General features: G+C 41.0%; 1 protein-coding gene across 1 annotated transcript; it reads right to left on the bottom strand.

Annotated features, from left to right (window-relative positions):
- Window positions 1–3,858: 3,858 nt before the first annotated feature.
- On the bottom strand, window positions 3,859–8,508 carry LOC115934954 (small integral membrane protein 30). The gene is made up of 2 exons (XM_031012189.1): window positions 8,487–8,508; window positions 3,859–4,013 (listed from the first exon to the last, which is right to left on the bottom strand). Exons 1-2 carry the CDS (start codon window positions 8,506–8,508, stop codon window positions 3,859–3,861), a joined length of 177 nt encoding a protein of 58 aa, XP_030868049.1.
- Window positions 8,509–20,278: the final 11,770 nt, after the last annotated feature.

Genomic DNA, 20,278 nt, shown 5'->3' on the forward strand with positions numbered 1-20,278 from the left:
CTAATAAAGAAAAAAAGAGAGAAGAATCAAATAGACACAATAAAAAATGATAAAGGGGATATCACCACTGATCCCACAGAAATACAAACTACCATCAGAGAATACTACAAACACCTCTACGCAAATAAACTAAAAAATCTAGAAGAAATGGATGGATTCCTCGACACATACACTCTCCCAAGACTAAACCAGGAAGAAGTTGAATCTCTGAATAGACCAATAACAGGAGCTGAAATTGTGGCAATAATCAATAGTTTACCAACCAAAAAGAGTCCAGGACCAGATGGATTCACAGCCGAATTCTACCAGAGGTACAAGGAGGAACTGGTACCATTCCTTCTGAAACTATTCCAATCAATAGAAAAAGAGGGAATCCTCCCTAACTCATTTTATGAGGCCAGCATCACTCTGATACCAAAGCCGGGCAGAGACACAACCAAAAAAGAGAATTTTAGACCAATATCCTTGATGAACATTGATGCAAAAATCCTCAATAAAATACTGGCAAACCGAATCCAGCAGCACATCAAAAAGCTTATCCACCATGATCAAGTGGGCTTCATCCCTGGGATGCAAGGCTGGTTCAATATATGCAAATCAATAAATGTAATCCAGCATATAAACAGAGCCAAAGACAAAAACCACATGATTATCTCAATAGATGCAGAAAAGGCCTTTGACAAAATTCAACAACCCTTCATGCTAAAAACTCTCAATAAATTAGGTATTGATGGGACGTATCTCAAAATAATAAGAGCTATCTATGACAAACGCACAGCCAATATCATACTGAATGGGCAAAAACTGGAAGCATTCCCTTTGAAAACTGGCACAAGACAGGGAGGCCCTCTCTCACCGCTCCTATTCAACATAGTGTTGGAAGTTCTGGCCAGGGCAATCAGGCAGGAGAAGGAAATAAAGGGTATTCAATTAGGAAAAGAGGAAGTCAAATTGTCCCTGTTTGCAGACGACATGATTGTTTATCTAGAAAACCCCATTGTCTCAGCCCAAAATCTCCTTAAGCTGATAAGCAACTTCAACAAAGTCTCAGGATACAAAATCAATGCGCAAAAATCACAAGCATTCTTATACACCAACAACAGACAAACAGAGAGCCAAATCATGAGTGAACTCCCATTCACAATTGCTTCAAAGAGAATAAAATACCTAGGAATCCAACTTACAAGGGATGTGAAGGACCTCTTCAAGGAGAACTACAAACCACTGCTCAAGGAAATAAAAGAAGATACAAACAAATGGAAGAACATTCCATGCTCATGGGTAGGAAGAATCAATATCGTGAAAATGGCCATACTGCCCAAGGTAATTTACAGATTCAATGCCATCCCCATCAAGCTACCAATGACTTTCTTCACAGAATTGGAAAAAACTACTTTAAAGTTCATATGGAACCAAAAAAGAGCCCGCATCGCCAAGGCAATCCTAAGCCAAAAGAACAAAGCTGGAGGCATCACACTACCTGACTTCAAACTATACTACAAGGCTACAGTAACCAAAACAGCATGGTACTGGTACCAAAACAGAGATATAGATCAATGGAACAGAACAGAGCCCTCAGAAATAATGCCGCATACCTACAACTATCTGATCTTTGACAAACCTGAGAAAAACAAGCAATGGGGAAAGGATTCCCTATTTAATAAATGGTGCTGGGAAAACTGGCTAGCCATATGGAGAAAGCTGAAACTGGATCCCTTCCTTACACCTTATGCAAAAATCAATTCACAATGGATTAAAGATTTAAACATTAGACCTAAAACCATAAAAACCCTAGAAGAAAACCTAGGCATTACCATTCAGGACATAGGCGTGGGCAAGGACTTCATGTCCAAAACACCAAAAGCAATGGCAACAAAAGACAAAATTGACAAATGGGATCTAATTAAACTAAAGAGCTTCTGCACAGCAAAAGAAACTACCATCAGAGTGAACAGGCAACCTACAACATGGGAGAAAATTTTCGCAACCTACTCATCTGACAAAGGGCTAATATCCAGAATCTACAATGAACTCAAACAAATTTACAAGAAAAAAACAAACAACCCCATCAAAAAGTGGGCGAAGGACATGAACAGACACTTCTCAAAAGAAGACATTTATGCAGCCAAAAAACACATGAAAAAATGCTCATCATCACTGGCCATCAGAGAAATGCAAATCAAAACCACTATGAGATATCATCTCACACCAGTTAGAATGGCAATCATTAAAAAGTCAGGAAACAACAGGTGCTGGAGAGGATGTGGAGAAATAGGAACACTTTTACACTGTTGGTGGGACTGTAAACTAGTTCAACCATTGTGGAAGTCAGTGTGGCGATTCCTCAGGGACCTAGAACTAGAAATACCATTTGACCCAGCCATCCCATTACTGGGTATGTACCCAAAGGACTATAAATCATGCTGCTATAAAGACACATGCACACGTATGTTTATTGCGGCATTATTCACAATAGCAAAGACTTGGAACCAACCCAAATGTCCAACAATGATAGACTGGATTAAGAAAATGTGGCACATATACACCATGGAATACTATGCAGCCATAAAAAATGATGAGTTCATGTCCTTTGTAGGGACATGGATGAAATTGGAAACCATCATTCTCAGTAAACTATCGCAAGAGCAAAAAACCAAACACCGCATATTCTCACTCATAGGTGGGAATTGAACAATGAGATCACATGGACACAGGAAGGGGAACATCTCACTTTGGGGACTGTTGTGGGGTGGGGGTAGGGGGGAGGGATAGCATTGGGAGATATACCTAATGCTAGATGACGAGTTAGTGGGTGCAGTACACCAGTATGGCACATGTATACATATGTAACTAACCTGCACATTGTGCACATGTACCCTAAAACTTAAAGTATAATAAAAAAAAAAGAAAAAAAAATAATAAATGCACATTATATGTGGAAAAAAAAAAAAAAAGAGCACCCCAAATCTTACCACCTGTGAGAGCTTGGGCAGGTGACTTAAACTCCCTTGTGTTTTTAAACCTGTGAAATACAAATAATAATACCTTCCTCACAGGTTTCTATGGGAATTAAATAAGTTAAAGTATAGAATGCTTTTGATAGTGCCTGGCACTCTCTACAAGCTAACACGTTGACCATTCCCATTATCACTGATGCAATATCGTCAGCTTTGCACCCCACCCTTTTTTTCTTTTACAACATAATGGGTTTATATTTAATATAGTGTTTCTCATCAGGAGGATGTTACTCAGTTGATATAAAGTGCTTTTTTAACGTTAAATCTTTTCCATGTTAATGTCTATAGTGTGTTTTTTTACATTAAATCTTTCCTGCATTTCAGTATTAGATACACTGAATACATTTTTCTAAATGTTTTTTCCCCAGAGATAAAAGTTTCCCTTTTTGGCTATTTGATATCTAAATACACTATTAACTTGGAAGATAACAAAACAAAAATCAAATCAAAATATGGAGAAAAGACTCCTCAATGATTCAAGAAGTAGTGATTATAACTGAATAGTGGTGATTTTCTAGGATTCTGGGTGAGAACTTCCTTCTTCCTATTTCACGTGCTTTGAGAATTCTAAAACTATGAAATATTACTTATGTAAATTTCAGCCATCTTACTTCCTTGACCTCCTTTCTAACCAGCAAATACAAATTATAGGCTGCATTTTTCTGTGCATTATTTGTTGTAAAGAAAACTCTTTTTTTTTTTGTTCCCATTTCATGGAAACAATGAAAAATGTAAAACTCCCCTATTTACTGATTCCTGGAAACTTTCACCAAAGCTCAGGTTTAGCCTCAATAGCACAAAGCCTTTCAGGGTGAGGCTTGATTCAGTAGGCCCTTCAAAGTCACATCTGTCCATTTCTCTTTCGTGCATATACACCCAAGCAAGCAAGAATGTCTGTAACGCTGAGAACCACACCTAACAAGAGAGCGATTGCATCACCGGCTTCTACTGCTTCACCCAGGCAGCACCAAAATAGTGACATGAGGACTAAGGCAACTGTGCTGAAATTCAGATCATGATGTTGGAATCTTGAGGGCTGAAGGTTCCAAAGAAATGGTATATATAGAATTCTATCTGACTTGAAATTTTTCCTTCCTGGAGCTCCAGGTGCTGAGACTAAGAGGTTCCATGTGACACTGCCTTCCAGGAGGCAGCCATTACAGAAACCCACTTTGCACCCCCTTTTGTAATCACAACCTTCTTATCTCCCCGCTTCTCCACACATGACCACTGTCTGCCGTGAAAGTATCCTCACCTCCATGTCCTTTCCGTCCAATGAACCTTGCTCCTGGCAACAGACTACTGCTACTTAAGCGCCACTAGGATTATGATACTCTCCATGCTTAAAAAAAATAATGAGGCTGGAGTGCTGCCTCATGCCTGTAATACCAGCACTTTGGGAGGCCGAGGTGGGTGGATCACCAGAGGTCAGGAGGTCGAGACCAGCATAGCCAAAATGGCAAAACCCTGTCTCTACTAAAAACACACAAAAAAATTAGCCGGGCATGGTGGCGGGCTCCTGTAATCCCAGCTACTCGGGAGGCTGAGGCAAGGAGAGTCGCTTGAACCAGGGAGGCAGAGGTTGCAATGAGTGGGGATAACATCACTGTACTCCAGCCTGGGCGACAGAACGAGACTCTGTCTTAAATAAATAAATAAATAAATAAATCATGGCTAGATGCTGAAAATATCTAAAAGCTAAAAGTTCTAGATCATTAGTCCAATATCCAGTGCTTTCCACAGTCTGCTCCCAACCTATCTTTTTTGTGTGTGTGTAAATTATTTTATTTCTTCCATGATGATTTAGAGGGACTATCTTCAAACCAGTACAAATATTTCATAAATAATACCTAGCCAATTTCTAACCAATTGAGTAATTTGTTGCCACCTCACATCTTTCAGCAAGAAATATATTAAATTTGAATAGTAAAGACATTACACAATGAATAAGGACAGAATGAAAATTTGCTTTAAATATTTCTTTGGGAAAGGAGACATCACACTTCTACTCAATGAAGAGAAACATTTTTACAGTCCAGAGGTCTTTTATTCTTCTTAACCCCTATTATGCCATGAATCCAAAGGGAACAGCTTCCAGCAGCTCAGGCTCCTTCCCATTGGTTCTCACAAAGTGTGCTTCTCTGGGTGGAGCAAGCTGGCACTTCAGTTGAACCCAGGTGCCTTTCTCTTTGGCTTCCTTCTTTTTCTGATCATTTTCCTCCACGCGTTTCAGGAAGCTATTTCAGTTCTTAGAGTGCTTAATGTGCTCAATATGCACATTAATTCTCTAGGCAAGAGTCTTGCCCTTAACTTGTGTGTTTACAGCAATGCTAACAGCATGCTGGGAACACTGTAGACTCTTCCAGCTTTGGGAACACTTGTGGGGCATTTCTCCCAGCCTATCTTTCCAGGCTTTTCACCGACTTCTCCCAGGTCTTGCTTTATTCCAATCTTCCTGCATATCCATTCCATGCCCTTGTACATACCATTCCACTTGTCTGTATGCTCACCTCCATCTGTCAAAAGTTGACTTATCACTTCAGACATAGGTCAAATTCTCCTTTCCCTCAGCCTGAAGTCACTGTTTTGAGTAGGAATCTCCACGGCTTTCTTTTTTGACCACTCATTTATTTATCTGTACATATTCACTCATTTTGTTATTCTACCCTTGTTTTTATGTCCTTTTCCTCAGGTAGATCATAAGCAGATTGAAGGCAGGGATTGTCGAAAGGTGTATATTAATTTCTGTTGCTAAAGGTCCTGGACTGGCATAAAGGCTCTGAAAGGATTATTCACCAGAGCAAAGCTGGAGAGAACTCCTCCCCCAGCCTAGCAGGTCTTTGTAACTGTAGTCCTGAGGGTGTGGAAGCTTAAGCAGTTTCTAAGAAGATAAGTGTGAGATACTCAGTCCTTCCGGACTTCCTGAGGTCGTAAAGTATCGTTGGAGTTGCCAAAAGGAGAAGTAGAAGCCAGACTGGCACCAAGCACCACCAGGTCAATTTTTCCTTCAGGCTCTGGTCAACAAAACATCCCAACAACCTCTTTTTTTGTTTATTTTTGTTTTTCTAGACAGGATCTCACTTTGTCACCCAGGCTTGAGTGCAGTGGTGTGAACATGGGTCATTGCAGCCTCAACCTCCTGGGCTCAAGCAATCCTCCCACCTCAGCCCCGACAGTAGCTGGAACTATAGGTGTACACCACCAGCCCAGCTAATTTTTGTATTTTTTGTAGAAATAGGATTTCTCCCTGTTGCCCAGGCTGGTCTCGAACTCCTAGACTCAAGCAATCCAGGTACCTCAACCTCCCAAAGTGCTGGGATTACAGGTGCGAGCCACCATGCCCTCCTCACTCCAGCCACTTCTGAGGATATAATGGAGACTGCTATTACCGAGAAATATTAACAATGATCAAGAAAGGACATACAGCACATTTGTAAAATAGTTTTAACATTTCTGAATAAATAGCTATTCTCTAATTAAGCATCAAAGAACTCTGGCCAAAAAGTCTGTGAAATAAATTGTATACTTGCTCCCATCCATGCCTCTCCCCACAAGTTTGACTTTGATCTTCCAAACACAGATCATTTTGAAGAAAACAAAGCAAGGGAGCCCCTGTCTTGGGATGTTTTTTGATACTTCTTAATGCCTGCAGTGGTCAAGTCTAGGCAGGCTATACTGCAATCTCAGTGGCTCAATAGAACAGAGGTTAATTTTTCACTCACACTACGTGTCCATTGCAGGTGGGGAGCCCTGCTGCATGTAGTCCCTTGGGGACCCAGGTTCATGGAGGCGCTATTAGCTGAACATCCTTAGTGCCTATGGGAGGCAAAGAGAACTCATACCAGCCCAGAAGTGGCAAGTCACTTTCACTCACAGCTCATTGGCCAAAAGTGGTCACACAGTTCTACCTATCTGTAAGAAGGGAAATGTACATGAACCTCTTGGTGAGAGCATTCCTGAATTTATCCAAAACGTCTTAGACACACTGCCCTGCGTTTCTCCTCTAATGGATACTGGCATCTATTGCTTCTATAAAAGGTGTAGGAAACTCAATAATGTACTTACATTTAAGTCAACACATGGAGAGAATAGATAGTCCAAGCAAATGACTTCAGTATGTTTAATTCCTGGATCAGGAAATTAAATTCTTTCAGAGCCACATTAACATCTATCACTCTGATTTAAAACTGTCATCTAGGCTTTCTTTGATACTTCTGAATGATTATGGCATAAGACTAAGTAGAACACCTTCTCTTTATTTTGAGTAAAGAATACACAGACAATAAACACTTGAATTTGTTTGGCCAAGAGAAAGATTAAAGACAACATTTTCATTGTGCTGTAGCTTCATGGAGTTGTTTTTTGTGCTGGTGATGATTTTTATTGCCTTTGTCCTATAGAAAAGATTGTACACTGATAAGAACCCCATAACCAGCTTCCCTCACATAAAAATGTGAAGTGACATAACAAATAAATCTATCAGGAAATTCCTCTAATTTAAGTGAAGGCAAAACTCCAGGGACTAAAGACAATAATCATCGTTGCTTCTTTTTGCTGATGCTTAGTTCAAGATGTTTATTCAAGAGAGTTAAAGGGAAAAGAAATGCAAAATACAGGATTTTCAGGCAGTGCTTCAAAATTAAGACCTTAGGGAAAGCAATTTCAAAAGCAAAAATAGATGCCACCAGTCCCCATTCTTATTTGAGATCTTATGCCAAATTAAATAGGGCTTTGATAATCATCTGGCACAGCAGTTCTCAATCAGTGACGCACATTAGAAACAACTGTGGAGTTTTAAAGTATACATAAACTTGGGCTCAAGCACTGGGATTCTAATTCACTGGGTCTAAGGTTCAGCACAACATCTGTCATGTTTAAAGTCTTGGATAAGTATGATTTTTTTTTAATTAGGAAGCACGTATCTAAAGGTAAGACCTCTCTGTTCCCTAAAGGAACAAGAAATCCTGCCTTCTATTCTCTGGTTGAATTTGGAATCACTAATGTAGCCTCCATTTACCCATATGGGAAAAATGAGTCAGGCCACCAAGTTCCCACCACCACAGAAAGAGTCACTATCAGAGCTGAAATGGCATCAAGGATTTTCTTTTTCTTTCTTTTCCTTTTTTTTTTTTTTTTTTTTTTTTTGAGACAGAGTCTCACTCGCTCTGTAGCCCATGCTGGAGTGTAATCACAGTAGTGTAATCACAGTTCACTCCAACCTCCGCCTCCCTCCTCAGCCTCCTGAGTAGCTGGGACTACAGGCACAAGCCACCATTCCTGGATAACTTTTGTACCTTTTTTTGTAGAGATAGGGTTTCATCATGTTGCCCAGACTAGTCTCGAACTCCTGGGCTCAAGTGATCCAGCTGCCTTGGCCTCCCAAAGTGGGATTTTCTTAACCAGTAATTGGTCCCCATTATTTGCAGCCAAGTATAATTATAATCATTAAATCCTGCTTATCAAAGTTACTTTTAGAACTATTTATGGTCATTATCTGGCTATGAACAGACTGTCAGTGTGTTCCTGGACCAAACTGAGGGTCGGGCTGCTATTTTTCACAGCCCAATAACAAGATGCAGATGAACTGGGGAGGAAGAGAGTTTTTATTTCTGTGACCGATTACAGGGAGAAGGCCTGGAAATTATCATCAGACCAACTTAAAATTATAAAGTTTTCCAGAGCTGATATACCTTCTAAGCTATATGTCTACATGTAAGTATGCATTCATCTAAAGACATACGTGATTAACTTCTTGTAATCTATAACTAAGGTCTGAGTCCTGAAGACCTTTCTCTGGAGCCTCAGTAAATTTACTTAATCTAAATGGGTCCAGGTGCTGGGGTGATTACCCTTATCTTGCCTCCTGCTAAATCACAGAGGTTTGAGGAGTTCCTTCAGATCCCCAGTAAACTTGTTTGTGGAGGCCTGGGGAGTTTCTTCAGACCCACAGTAAAACTTGTTTAACCCTAAATGGGTCCTAGTAACAATTCCTTCATTATTTGGTCATGCTTTAAGGCCCAGGAAAGGCCTACGCAAAACTCTTCATGGGCGTTTGTTACATCCCAGCCTTTGTATAAGGGCGCTGACTTTTAATATTTAACTTAACCACTCAGTTAGTGCTGAAACAGCTGTTAGTGAGGCCTGGCCTGCCACAAGTGTGAGGCAGTAGAACAGTGGCATTTCCTTTCTCTTTGTAGATGGGATAAAAGCTATGTGAAAATCCTATGTAATGTACCTCTGCCTGCCCTCACACATTCAAGCCACACCAGCTGGCTTTTTCTCACTCAGCATGTCAAGTGGCCTCTAGATGGGTTGGGCCTAAACAGACAGGAACATGGCCCCTGGCATGGAGCAGGCACTGGGGTGGGGACCCAGCTGGGGCCTGGGAGCAGTCCAATCTGGCTGGAAGAACATGTCCTCTACTCAGGGGAGGCTGGTCAGCATTAGGGAAGTCCACCATGGAGTAACAATGAATGGAGTCACATGGTCACCAAGAATTCAGAGGCAGTTGAAATCTGGAAATCCACCAAGAGCTAGACTTTCTTCATCTGGAAAGGCATTGAATTAGGCCCTATGCCTGCTTCTGAGTCTTCTTGAAACTAAGTAAAAGGGCAAAAAGCTGATTTGCACAAGATTCATTTTCTGCTCTAATAAGCATAGAAAATTATGTTAGATAAATGTTTAATGAGACTGAAAGTCAAGGAAGAATATGTCACAGGGGACTTTGATTAAGGAACATATAAGTAGCTTAATTGACTTTCTTTACTGATTTTTAAAAAATGAAAAAAGGGCCGGGTGCGGTGACTCACGCCTGTAATCCCAGCACTTTGGGAGTCGAAGGCGGGCAGGTCAAGAGATCGAGACCATCCTGGCCAAAATAGTGAAACCCCGTCTCCACTAAAAATGCAAAAATTAGCTGGGCGTGGTGGCACGGGCCTGCAGTCCCAGCTCAGGAGGCTGAGCCAGGAGAATCACTTGAACCCAGGAGGCAGAGGTTGCAGTGAGCCAAGATCACGCCACTGCACTCCAGCCTGGCGACAGAGCGAGACTCCATTTCAAAAAAAATAATAGTAACAGAGATAATTATTTTACTAAACTCCTTACATAGATTGACAGCAAAACTTTCCTTAGAGTGGCACACCAGCCCCTTTGTCACCTGGGTCTCACATCTTGATTTAGCCATGACTCCCACAGTTCCCAGCCCACAGCACTGAACCCCTGTGCAGAGTCCTAGACTACTTCCTCCCTCACTCCATGCCTCTGAACTGTTCCATCTCACTGGAATGTCCTTGGTTCTCCTTTTCAACCTTGTGAAATCATGTGAACAGGTCAAAGCCCAGCGTAGACATTTCCACTTCCATAAAGTGGTCCCTGTCCCAACCTCCTACTGCAGGGAGAGCTGATTCCCCCATCTCTGCACTTTATACCTGTACACCTCAGGGCTTTCTCACGGGCAGCCAAGATTGAGAATCATTGTCTTAGAACTAGCATCTATCAAGCCGGGGATGGTGGCTCACACCTATAATCCCAGCACTTTGGGAGTCCAAGGTGGGTGGATCGCCTCGAGTTCAGGAGCTCAAGACCAGCTTGGACAACATGGCAAAACACCTCTCTGCAAAAAATGCAATTAGCCAAGCATGGTAGGTCTCAGCTATTCAGGAGGCTGAAGTAGGAGGACGGCTTGAGCCTGGGAGGTTGAGGTTGCAGTGAGCTGAGATTGTACTACTACACTCCAGCCTGGGTGACAGAGTGAGACCCTATTTAAAAAAAAAAAAAAAAAATTTAAAAACCTAGTATCTATCAAATACTTATTTGAAACAACATGAACAATATGATCACTTTGATCTGTACATTTATCCTTCTGTATGTATATAAGCATTAAAATGTCTGATTATGGGCCAGGCGCAGTGGCTCACACCTGCAATCCCAGTACTTTGGGAGGCCGAGGCAGGCGGATCACATGAGGCCAGGAGTTCCAGTCCCGCCTAGCCAAGGTGGCAAAACCCTGTCTCTACTAAAAGTACAAAAAATTATCAGGGCGTGGTGGCATGTGCCTATTGTCCCACTACTTGGGAGGCTGAGGCAGGAGAAATGCTTGAACCCAGAGGGCTGAGGTTGCAGTGAGCTGAGATCGCACCACTGCACTCCGGCCTGGGCAACAGAGCACTCTGTTGTCAAAAAAAAAAAAAAAGAAGCCTGATTATGATTATTGTTTCTGAGTGATGGCATTATGGGTAATTTTTTATACTGAATTTTGTACTTTTCTGTATTACCAGAATTTTTTAATGAGAATGTTTTAATGAAATGAATGGTCATTTTAAAAGAAGCCTTCTCTGTCTTATCCAAAAATGTCTGCCTATCCTACCCCATTACTCTCTATTTTTATGTGCTATTGGGTTTTTTATATAGCCCTTGCCACAATTTTTAGTTATATATTTATCTATTCATTTGTTTGCTTGTTTATTTTCTGTCTTTGCCTCTTGACTATAAACTCATGAAGGGGAGGACTATATTATTTTATTCACCAACGTATATCCAATACCTACCACAGTGCCTGGCACAGAGCAGATACTCCAAAATATTTGTTGCTTAATGAATAGGTGGACAAATTAATATGTGGTATAATAGAAGGAAGTTCAACAAACATTGGGGAAAAAAGGAGAGAGTGAATAATTCTGTTAGAAGAAATCCAAGAAGGCATCACAAAGGAGACACATGAACTGAGTCTTGAACAGTTAATAGATTTCCCCATGCAGTGAAGAGGGAGAGCTTTGTAGGCAATGAGAACACCCAGTCCAGAGGTGCAGGAGATATGAAGGCATACACATGTTTATGAGACAAAAGTTGGGTGTGGCCAGAAGGTAGACAGAGTGATATGTGTACATGAGGCTGCAGAGATAGGTTGGAGCCAATTGCGTAGAGCCTTGTGATTTGGCAAACAAATGGATCAGTAATGTTCATAAAAGGACTCAATACAGCAGAGTAAGGAATTCAGAAATCAGATTAAAAGGATTTTTATTACATTTTTATTTTGAAGTAATTTTAGGCTTGCAGAAAAGTAGCAAAAATAGAGAGATCAAATATATGCTTCACTCATTTTCCCTAATGATAATATCTTGCATAACCAAAGTACAATTATCAAAACCAAGAGATATACTGGTACAATACTATTAACTAAAATATAGATTTTAGGCCGGGCACAGTGGCTCACGCCTATAATCCCAGCACTTTGGGAGGCCAAGGCAAACAGATCACTTGAGGTCAGGAGTTTGAGACCAGCCTGGCCCACATGGTGAAATATGGTCTGTACTAAAAATACAAAAAATTAGCTGGGCTTGGTGGCATGCACCTGTAATTCCACCTGCTTGGGAGGCTGAGGTGGGAGCACCACTTGAACCCGGGAGGTGGAGGTTGCAGTGAGCCGAGATCAGGTCACCACACTCTAGCCTGGGTGACAGAATGAGACCCTGTCTTGAAAAATAAGTAAATAAAAATAAATAAATAATACAGATTTTATGTAAATTTCGTCAGTTTGCCACAAACATTCTTTTTCTGTTCTGGGATCCAATCCAAGAATTTCACTTTGCATTACTTGTCATGTCTCCTTAGTCCCCTCTCATCTGTGATAGCAACTGATCTTACCCTGTCTTTAATGAAACTTGACATTTTTTAAGAGTACCGGCCAGTTATTTTGTAGATTTTTCCTCAAATTGTTTGTCTGATGCTTTTTCATAATTAGATTGAGTGCATGCATTTTCAGCCCCTCTCAGAGCATGATTCCCGGGGGGTCTTATGATGTTGGTATCCAACATTATTGCTGGTGATGTTAACCTTAGTCGCTGTGTTAGCCAGCTTTCCCCACTGTAACGCTGTAATTTTTCTCTTTGTAATGAATATTTATCTTAGAGTAGATGCTTTTTTTTTTTGAGACAGGGTCTCACTTTGTCACCCAGGCTGGATTGCAGTGGCACAATCTCAGCTCACTGCAGCCTCAACCTCTGGGGGGTCAAGCAATCCTCCTGCCTTAGCCCCCACAAGTAGCTGGACTACAGGGGCCTGCCACCACGCCCAGCTAATGTTTGTGTACTTTTTAAAGAGACGGGGTTTCGCCGTGTTGCCCAGGCTGATCTCAAACTCCTGAGCTCAAGTGATCTGCCCACCTCAGCCTTTCAAAGTGCTATGATTACACGCGTGAGCCAGTGCACCCAGCCTTAAAAATAAATGTGATTATATATACTTAAGGCATACAACATAATGTTATGGGATACATATAGATAGTAAAATGGTTACTATGTAAGCGCATATAAATATTTTTATGTTCACTAATGTGAAACAATGAAGACAGCAAGCCAAATGAAGATAATGTTAATGGCATTTCACACATCTTAAATTAGTAATAACAGGTTACTATATAATTAATTCCATTTCCATCCTTTGCTTGCTAAACGTTTTTCAGGATCTCCCTTTCCTGAATATTCATTAGATGCTTTACTGTGTGCCTTGCTTTATTGCAGATGGCAACCAAACACAAAGAAGTTTTCTGGGCTTTTTTATTTTTGTTTTGCTGGAGTTTTTTTGTATATCTATATCTAGTCCCCTAGCCAACTGTTTTTAAACCTTTTATGTCCTAGCACAGAGAAAAAAGTAGGATGAACTAGAAGGTGTTTGTGGATGTCCATATGGGGCTTGGTTAAAAAAAAATACAGTTGTGAGAAAAATACAGGGTATCAGATTTGAATGAAACCCAGATAAAATATTTTCAGATATTTCAATTTGAAATTTGAGCTTACATATTTAACCTAAATGTTTTTCCTTTCCTTGCATTGGCAAATGTATTATTGAAATTTTTATAATAATCTGAAGGAATTTTGGAATTTAGCTTTAGCTTATCAAATATTTCTTGCCAAGTGCACAAGTATTACAGCTGCCACCCCACAGGTAGTCGGATGTCACTAAAAGGGCACATCAGGAGCAAATGAACAGAAAGATCCCATAAGCATGAAGACAAATGTGCCCAGTCAGCTGGACCCATTCTGCCTAGCATCACTCCCAGCCTCACCCACTGACTCTTCCAGAAGCTCCATGGATCACTTGTCCACAAGGGGCAGCAGTGAGTTCTGCAGCGGACTGAAGAAATCCACAGCTGGCAGTGAGGGAGGGCTTCTCTTTGGCCACGCTCAGTTTCACAGCGCTGTGGCCAGCACTTGTGTCTTCAGCTTCAGGAATAACAGAGCCTACCCCAGAGCTCTCAGAGCCCACCCTGCCCATGTAAACAGTGAATGCATCTCTGATGTGTTATCACTGTCTTCCATATCAGAGTGTGTCGCACAGAAACATAGTCACTAGAATAACTGTGGTGGTAACCATAATTTAATTTAGATGGTAAATTATCTCCCTAAAACCCAAGGTTAAGACTTTAGTTCCTCCAACCATAATTTCAACCCAAGCGCCTGCCAGCAACCCTTTATACACACAGCCTGTCCCACTTCCTCCATCTTCACAAAGATGTGGTACATTTCTAGGTTACGCCCGGGTTTTCTTTCTTCCTCTTCCTTTATCCCTCTGAAGCCATCTTGGGCAAACCATTACTTCTGCCCCGGAGTTCATCTCCATTTCCTAGGCCTAGTCCTAATGCTGGCCTTGTCCAGTTATCTTCAACATGGGTTGCAACTGAGAAAAAGGTATACAGAAGTAAATTTGCACGTACTGAAATTCTACTTGCTGTCAACTTAACTAAGAATCAATTACTGTTCACAGACAATTTACAGCTAAATAAGTGACTATAATTCAAACACACTTTCTGATCAATAGCATTTGGAGAAAATTGATACAGTTTTAGTGCTTTTACTTTACTATTCTACTTTCTGCTAACATCCCATTAACGGAAATTGTTTTTAAACAATGGAATGTCTTTGTTGAACACTCTCTTACAAATTTTCGATAATGTGCCCAGCTTCTGGCTGCTTCTTCAGAGACTCCTCTCCTGACCCTCCTTCCCTCCTTTTTCCCAAAGCCTCAGCTTTCAAATCCTAGAGATGAGTGAGCCCTGGGAGTCACATTCAACAGAAAAGTATATACTTTTCAGAGCATATGCTTTTCTGGAGTTCGGAAGGGAAATTCATTTTTAAAATCCAATAGTTATTTTCTTTTTCTGTCTCTCATTTTGAAGTTTGATGCAATAATTAACTTCTGTCTTTGTTCTGAGGGAACTCAGATCCAGCTTCAGTTCCTTGTGAAAACAGCGTTTAAAATTTGCAGTTCCTCATGCTACCCAGTTTTGAATAGAAGAATATGGATATCCTAGTCGTCTTCCACAACACAGAAATCTCTTCATGTTTCTCCTCCTGAGGGATAGGATAGCTTTGAGATATGAATTAAGTTTCGAAAGAAAATAACTGAAGAAGTCGTTGAGTAAAGGAAGAAGAGCTATAAGGGTGAAGCTGAAACCCAAGCTTCCAGACAAAGCATTAGTAGACAATTCACAGACCAAATATCAGATCTTTTAATAGAATGGCTTTTCAACCTGGGCAAATCTCAAGGAGAGTTTTCTGTTAGTGTCCATGGGGAAATAGTTCTTTGTAGATAAAGTGAAAACGTCATAGATTTGGAAGGAAGTTGGAATTAGAAAGAAGCAGCTCAGAAATGGAGATGCTCACTTTTCCTATACACATTCTTTGTTCCTATACAACCAAAGCTTTGTACTTCTGTTTATCCAATTGTCAAATGAAGATGGTGCCACATGTTCCAACTCTCAGTCTGGAAGGGGCTAAGTGAAAAACATGGATGCATTAGACATGGGAAGTTCTAAGAAAGTAGAAGAGCTGTATTAATGTCAGGCAGTTTGATGTTGTTTAACTTTTTGTCAGGTAAGCCAACCTCTCTGGTCTTATTGACGTTTGTGGTCCTAGCCAATTTCCTCATGTCAGCTTCATGGTCATTTGCATGTGTATTTTTTGGTTTTACCTTCCTGTCCTTTGCCAGATTCTGGATGTCCCTTCTACTTTTTCCATACATAATAAAACCAAACAAAACTGTATTTGGACCAATATTTTATCCAGGATCCCCCACCCCAAGCAGTATTAGGGTAAAAATACATCAACGTTTGGAATCTTAGATGTCAAGATTCTCACCAATTTAGGCCATTATTTTTCAAAATGCAACAATGGTCATATTACTATGATGAGATTATAGATAGAGCTGCCATGTAAGATTGCACAGTTTGTGTACTGCACAAAGGTGCCCAGCCAGGAAGTGAGGGCTAACAACTATCCAGACCCCACTCCACCTCTGCCTGAGGGAAAAGATGTTTTTCTGCACCTTTTGATTGTGAAGCCATTTACTCAAGGTGCTGTGCCTGCCCAGAGAAAGCATCCTTTTCCAATTTGTACAATAGTTGCATACAGCCTAGAGATCTTGATTATTTAGATTTTGACAGAGGGGAAGAGGGGTGGGCATGAGTGGGTGGACATGAGTAGAGTAATGGTCTATTCTTTCTGCTTGACTCCAGCTCTGCCACCTCTGAGGCTACTGACTCTCCAGCAGCCTTTCCGGCTTCTCTCTCTTCCCATCACACATTTTTCCTCTCCACACTTTTTATGCAGCTTCATTCTTCTTTCTCCTCCCTTCCTAGTATCTTTCTTTCCCTCTCATCATTTCCTGCCCTTTCCTCTCACTCCCAGGAGATGGACCGATGGCCAAGTGCCATCACTGTTATATTGACCTCCTTCTTGAGTCCTAGTCACCAATAATATCACTATAATCACTTTGGAGTTCCTTCTCATCGTCAAATCTTGACACAATTACAAAGTAGTAGAAGTCTTGCATCTTTGCTTTATCCTTTTCAATACTCTGCCAGGCACCCCCCTTTCCCAGCCAACAAGGGTCCAGAACTCCCAGTGTGGACAGAACTGATGGTCTGTTAAACTTGTGTAATAGTTCATTAAACTGTTTATGGCCAACCACATTGCATCTCCTGGGAGTGTTGTCATTTAAAAAGCAGGTGCTTGGGATACCATGTTTTAGCCATAAGGAAGGAATCTCACAGGGGAGAATTCAGAGCAGCTTTCTAGCTGAGGTGAATGATGGACAATTTTTTTGATAGAAGCACCCCCTCAAACCTGTGCTTACTCTGCCTTAGGATTTCGTTCAGGTATTTTCACAGATGATCTTGAGACAAAATTGCCAGCCTCCACACCTGCATCTCTTCCTCCTTGCTGCTTATATAGCTGAGATTATAATCTCTTCTCTAGCTAGCTCATATCAGAGCTTTCAAATTGACTGTCCCGAAAGTCATGACAACTATTTTCTCAGCCAGACTCATCCAGAAGCTTGGAAGTCCAGCAACTACCCTTCCTTTAATGTTAGCAGAACTCCTCACACTCCTCTATTTAAGTACTCCTAACGCAAGAGTGAAACTGGAGGTTTGGGAGGGCTCAGAAGAGCAGGATCCGAAAGGCCCCACCCTCAGCATGAAGTTTCTTTTTAAGTCACTGTTTTTCCTCCTATTTTTGTCAATTTTGCATTCTATTCTATAATACATCCATTTTTGTTTTGAAGTAAAAATTACATTTCCCCAAGTCTTCAAGCAAAATTGATCCTGCAGAAAGGTGCTTGTTTATTCTGCGGCTTCTGGAACCCTCAGGCCCTCCAGCTTGAGAAACTAGAAGCCTAGTTAAAATCCATATTTCTTTGCATGTTATACAAGGACCTTCTTGACAGGTGCATATTTATCTCTACAGTTCCAGTCCTCCAACCAGCTTCCTGCAGTCCAAGCACACTGAACTCCTTGAAATTCTGTGACCATCTTAGTGTTTCTTATTTCAGAAAAATTGCTTATGCTGTTTCCTCAAACTAGAATGTACTGTCCCCCATCTCTCTGCCTATCTTCTAGACCCATCTGAAGGATCATATTGCCCTGTGAAGCTCTCTATGACAAGCCCCAACAGGCTGAATAAGCTATCCCTCGCTTTATGCCACCAAAGTTCGCTCTTCTCCCATAGTGTACATGTCTCTTGATTGTAATTTGTTGCTTATGCTGCCCTTCTGCACTTGACTGTAAATTGCTTCAGGGCAGGGTCTGTGTCTTATTCATCTTGGCCGTCGCTGGACCAGCACCATGCCTGGCAAATGGTAAGACAGGAGGTAAATATGGCTATGACATTTCACCCTAGTGCTCACCAGGGTTGACCTGGTTGAGCTGAATGGACACGGGGATGTCCCCGTCCTCTCTCTTTACTCCTCAAGTGTCCCTTCCATTCTTTCTGTCAAATAGGATGGTCCCAGATGAACAAAGACATTCTAGCCAAGGAGTTTCAGAAACTTTCCATCACTGATGAGCCCTCCAAACAAGCTCTCCAGACCCAACACTTAGTAGGTTCTCAGTCAATATCTGCTAAGTATTTTAATGAACCAATGATCACCACAATTGTTTCTCTGATTAAGCAGTATTATATTTTCTTAGTCTTATCTTTCAGAGATTCCTGATGTCTAAATCCCAGCGATCTAACAAAATATCAACATTTACTATACATTCAATAAAAGTATAATAAGTAAATAAAGAAATGCACTAATATCTTCATGTGTCCTTTCATGTTTCTTAAAATGTACATGCACAAACAGGGCATGGTGGCTCAAGCCTATAATCCCAGCACTTTGGGAGGCTGAGGTGGGGGATCACTTGAGGCCAGGAGTTTGAGACCAGCCTGGCCAACATGGTGAAACCCTGTCTCTACTGAAAATACAAAAATTAGCCGGGCACAGTGGCATGTGCCTGTAATCCCAGGTATTTGAGAGGCTGAGACAGGAGAATCACTTGAACCTGGGAGGCAGAGGTTGCAGTGAGCCAAGATCTCACCACTGCACTCCAGCCTGTGCAACAGAGCAAGACTCTGTCTCAAAAAAAAAAAAAAAAAAAAAAAAAAGTACATGCACTTCCTATTTTAACTTACTACCCTAACACCTGATATGTTTACCAGCCTGCTAAGGAACAAAGAACTGGCTTGCCACTCAGAAATAAAATTTCGACAAATGGGTGATGATCAAAATTTCTTTCTGAAAACCTTACCGGTTACCAGTGTGATTATCTTTTTTAAATTACAGGCTCCATTAGGAGTAGAACTTTTTTGAGTAGCTATGATCTCCACCATGGCTAATATAATTTAATATTTATAATACAATTGTCCTCAAGGTAAGGACCACCTCTCAGTATAAATGCTCAACAGATGTGGTGTTGAAGCATGGCACTACTCTTAGGCATTTTTCGTTTGTTTGTTTTTTTGAGACTGAGTCTCGCTCTCTATCGCCCAGGCTGGAGTGCAGTAGCACGATCTCAGCTCACTGCAACCTCCGCCTCCCAGGTTCAAGTGATTCTCCTGCCTCAGCCTCCTGAGTAGCTGGGATTACAGGCGCCCACCACCATGCCTGGCAATTTTTGTATTTTTAGTAGAGATGGGGTTTCACCATGTTGGCCAGGCTGGTCTCAAACTCTTGACCTCAAGTGATCTGCCCGTCTTGGCCTCCCAAAGTGCTGGGATTACAGGTGTGAGCCACCATGCCCGGCCATCTTAAACATTTTAAAAAACAAAGTGAATATGCCAGGCATCTGACCTAGACCATAGTTCTGAGCCAGATCTGAATGTGAAGAACAAAATCTGATGTCTCTGGTATTTCAGAGTAATGCCCAGTTTCAATTGGTGCAATGATGCCCTTTCCTTGGCCTCTATTCAGTTATAGCCTGGCTGCCAGGGACTAATAAGATGAGCGTTTTTCAGCCAGGCATAAAGCAAGTAAATAGAAACTTCAGTCTGGGAATGATTTTGTCTTTCCCAAATCCTAGAGAAGTGTTCTCCCTTTTCTTTTTCTTTTGTTTGTTTGTTTTTTATTGTCCCCTTCTAACAGTAAAAAGTTTCTGATCAAATGTTCCCAATATATGGATAATTATTGATTTATAAATTGTATACATGTATTACCATACTAATGTATCTGTGCTTTTATAAAATCAGTCAAAATGGAAACTTAAAAAGTTATATAAAAATTAATATAAATAGAAGTTCTCATATTTTCTTCTCTTGCCCTAATAAATGTCTTATAAGTAGCCCACTGGCTGAAAGGACTCACACACTGCTAGGTGTGGTAACAGCAAGGCTCTCCAATGTCAGGTCACCAAACACATTTGGCCCCAACTCACCCAATGGCCCACTCTCTTCCATTAATGCTGTCCAAAGCAACTGGCTTTACTTTGAAGAAAAATGATAATTCAGTGA

Source organism: Gorilla gorilla, chromosome 5 (genome assembly GCF_029281585.2).
Source record: "Gorilla gorilla gorilla isolate KB3781 chromosome 5, NHGRI_mGorGor1-v2.1_pri, whole genome shotgun sequence".
Lineage (NCBI taxonomy): Eukaryota > Metazoa > Chordata > Mammalia > Primates > Hominidae > Gorilla > Gorilla gorilla.

Coding starts and splice junctions, on each gene's coding strand:
- LOC115934954 (XM_031012189.1), bottom strand. CDS start 8,508: ATGACCATAAATAGTTCTAAAA. Junction 4,014..8,486: donor GACCATAAATAGTTCTAAAA/GTAACTTTGATA, acceptor ATTTCAGCACAG/TTGCCTTAGTCCTCATGTCA.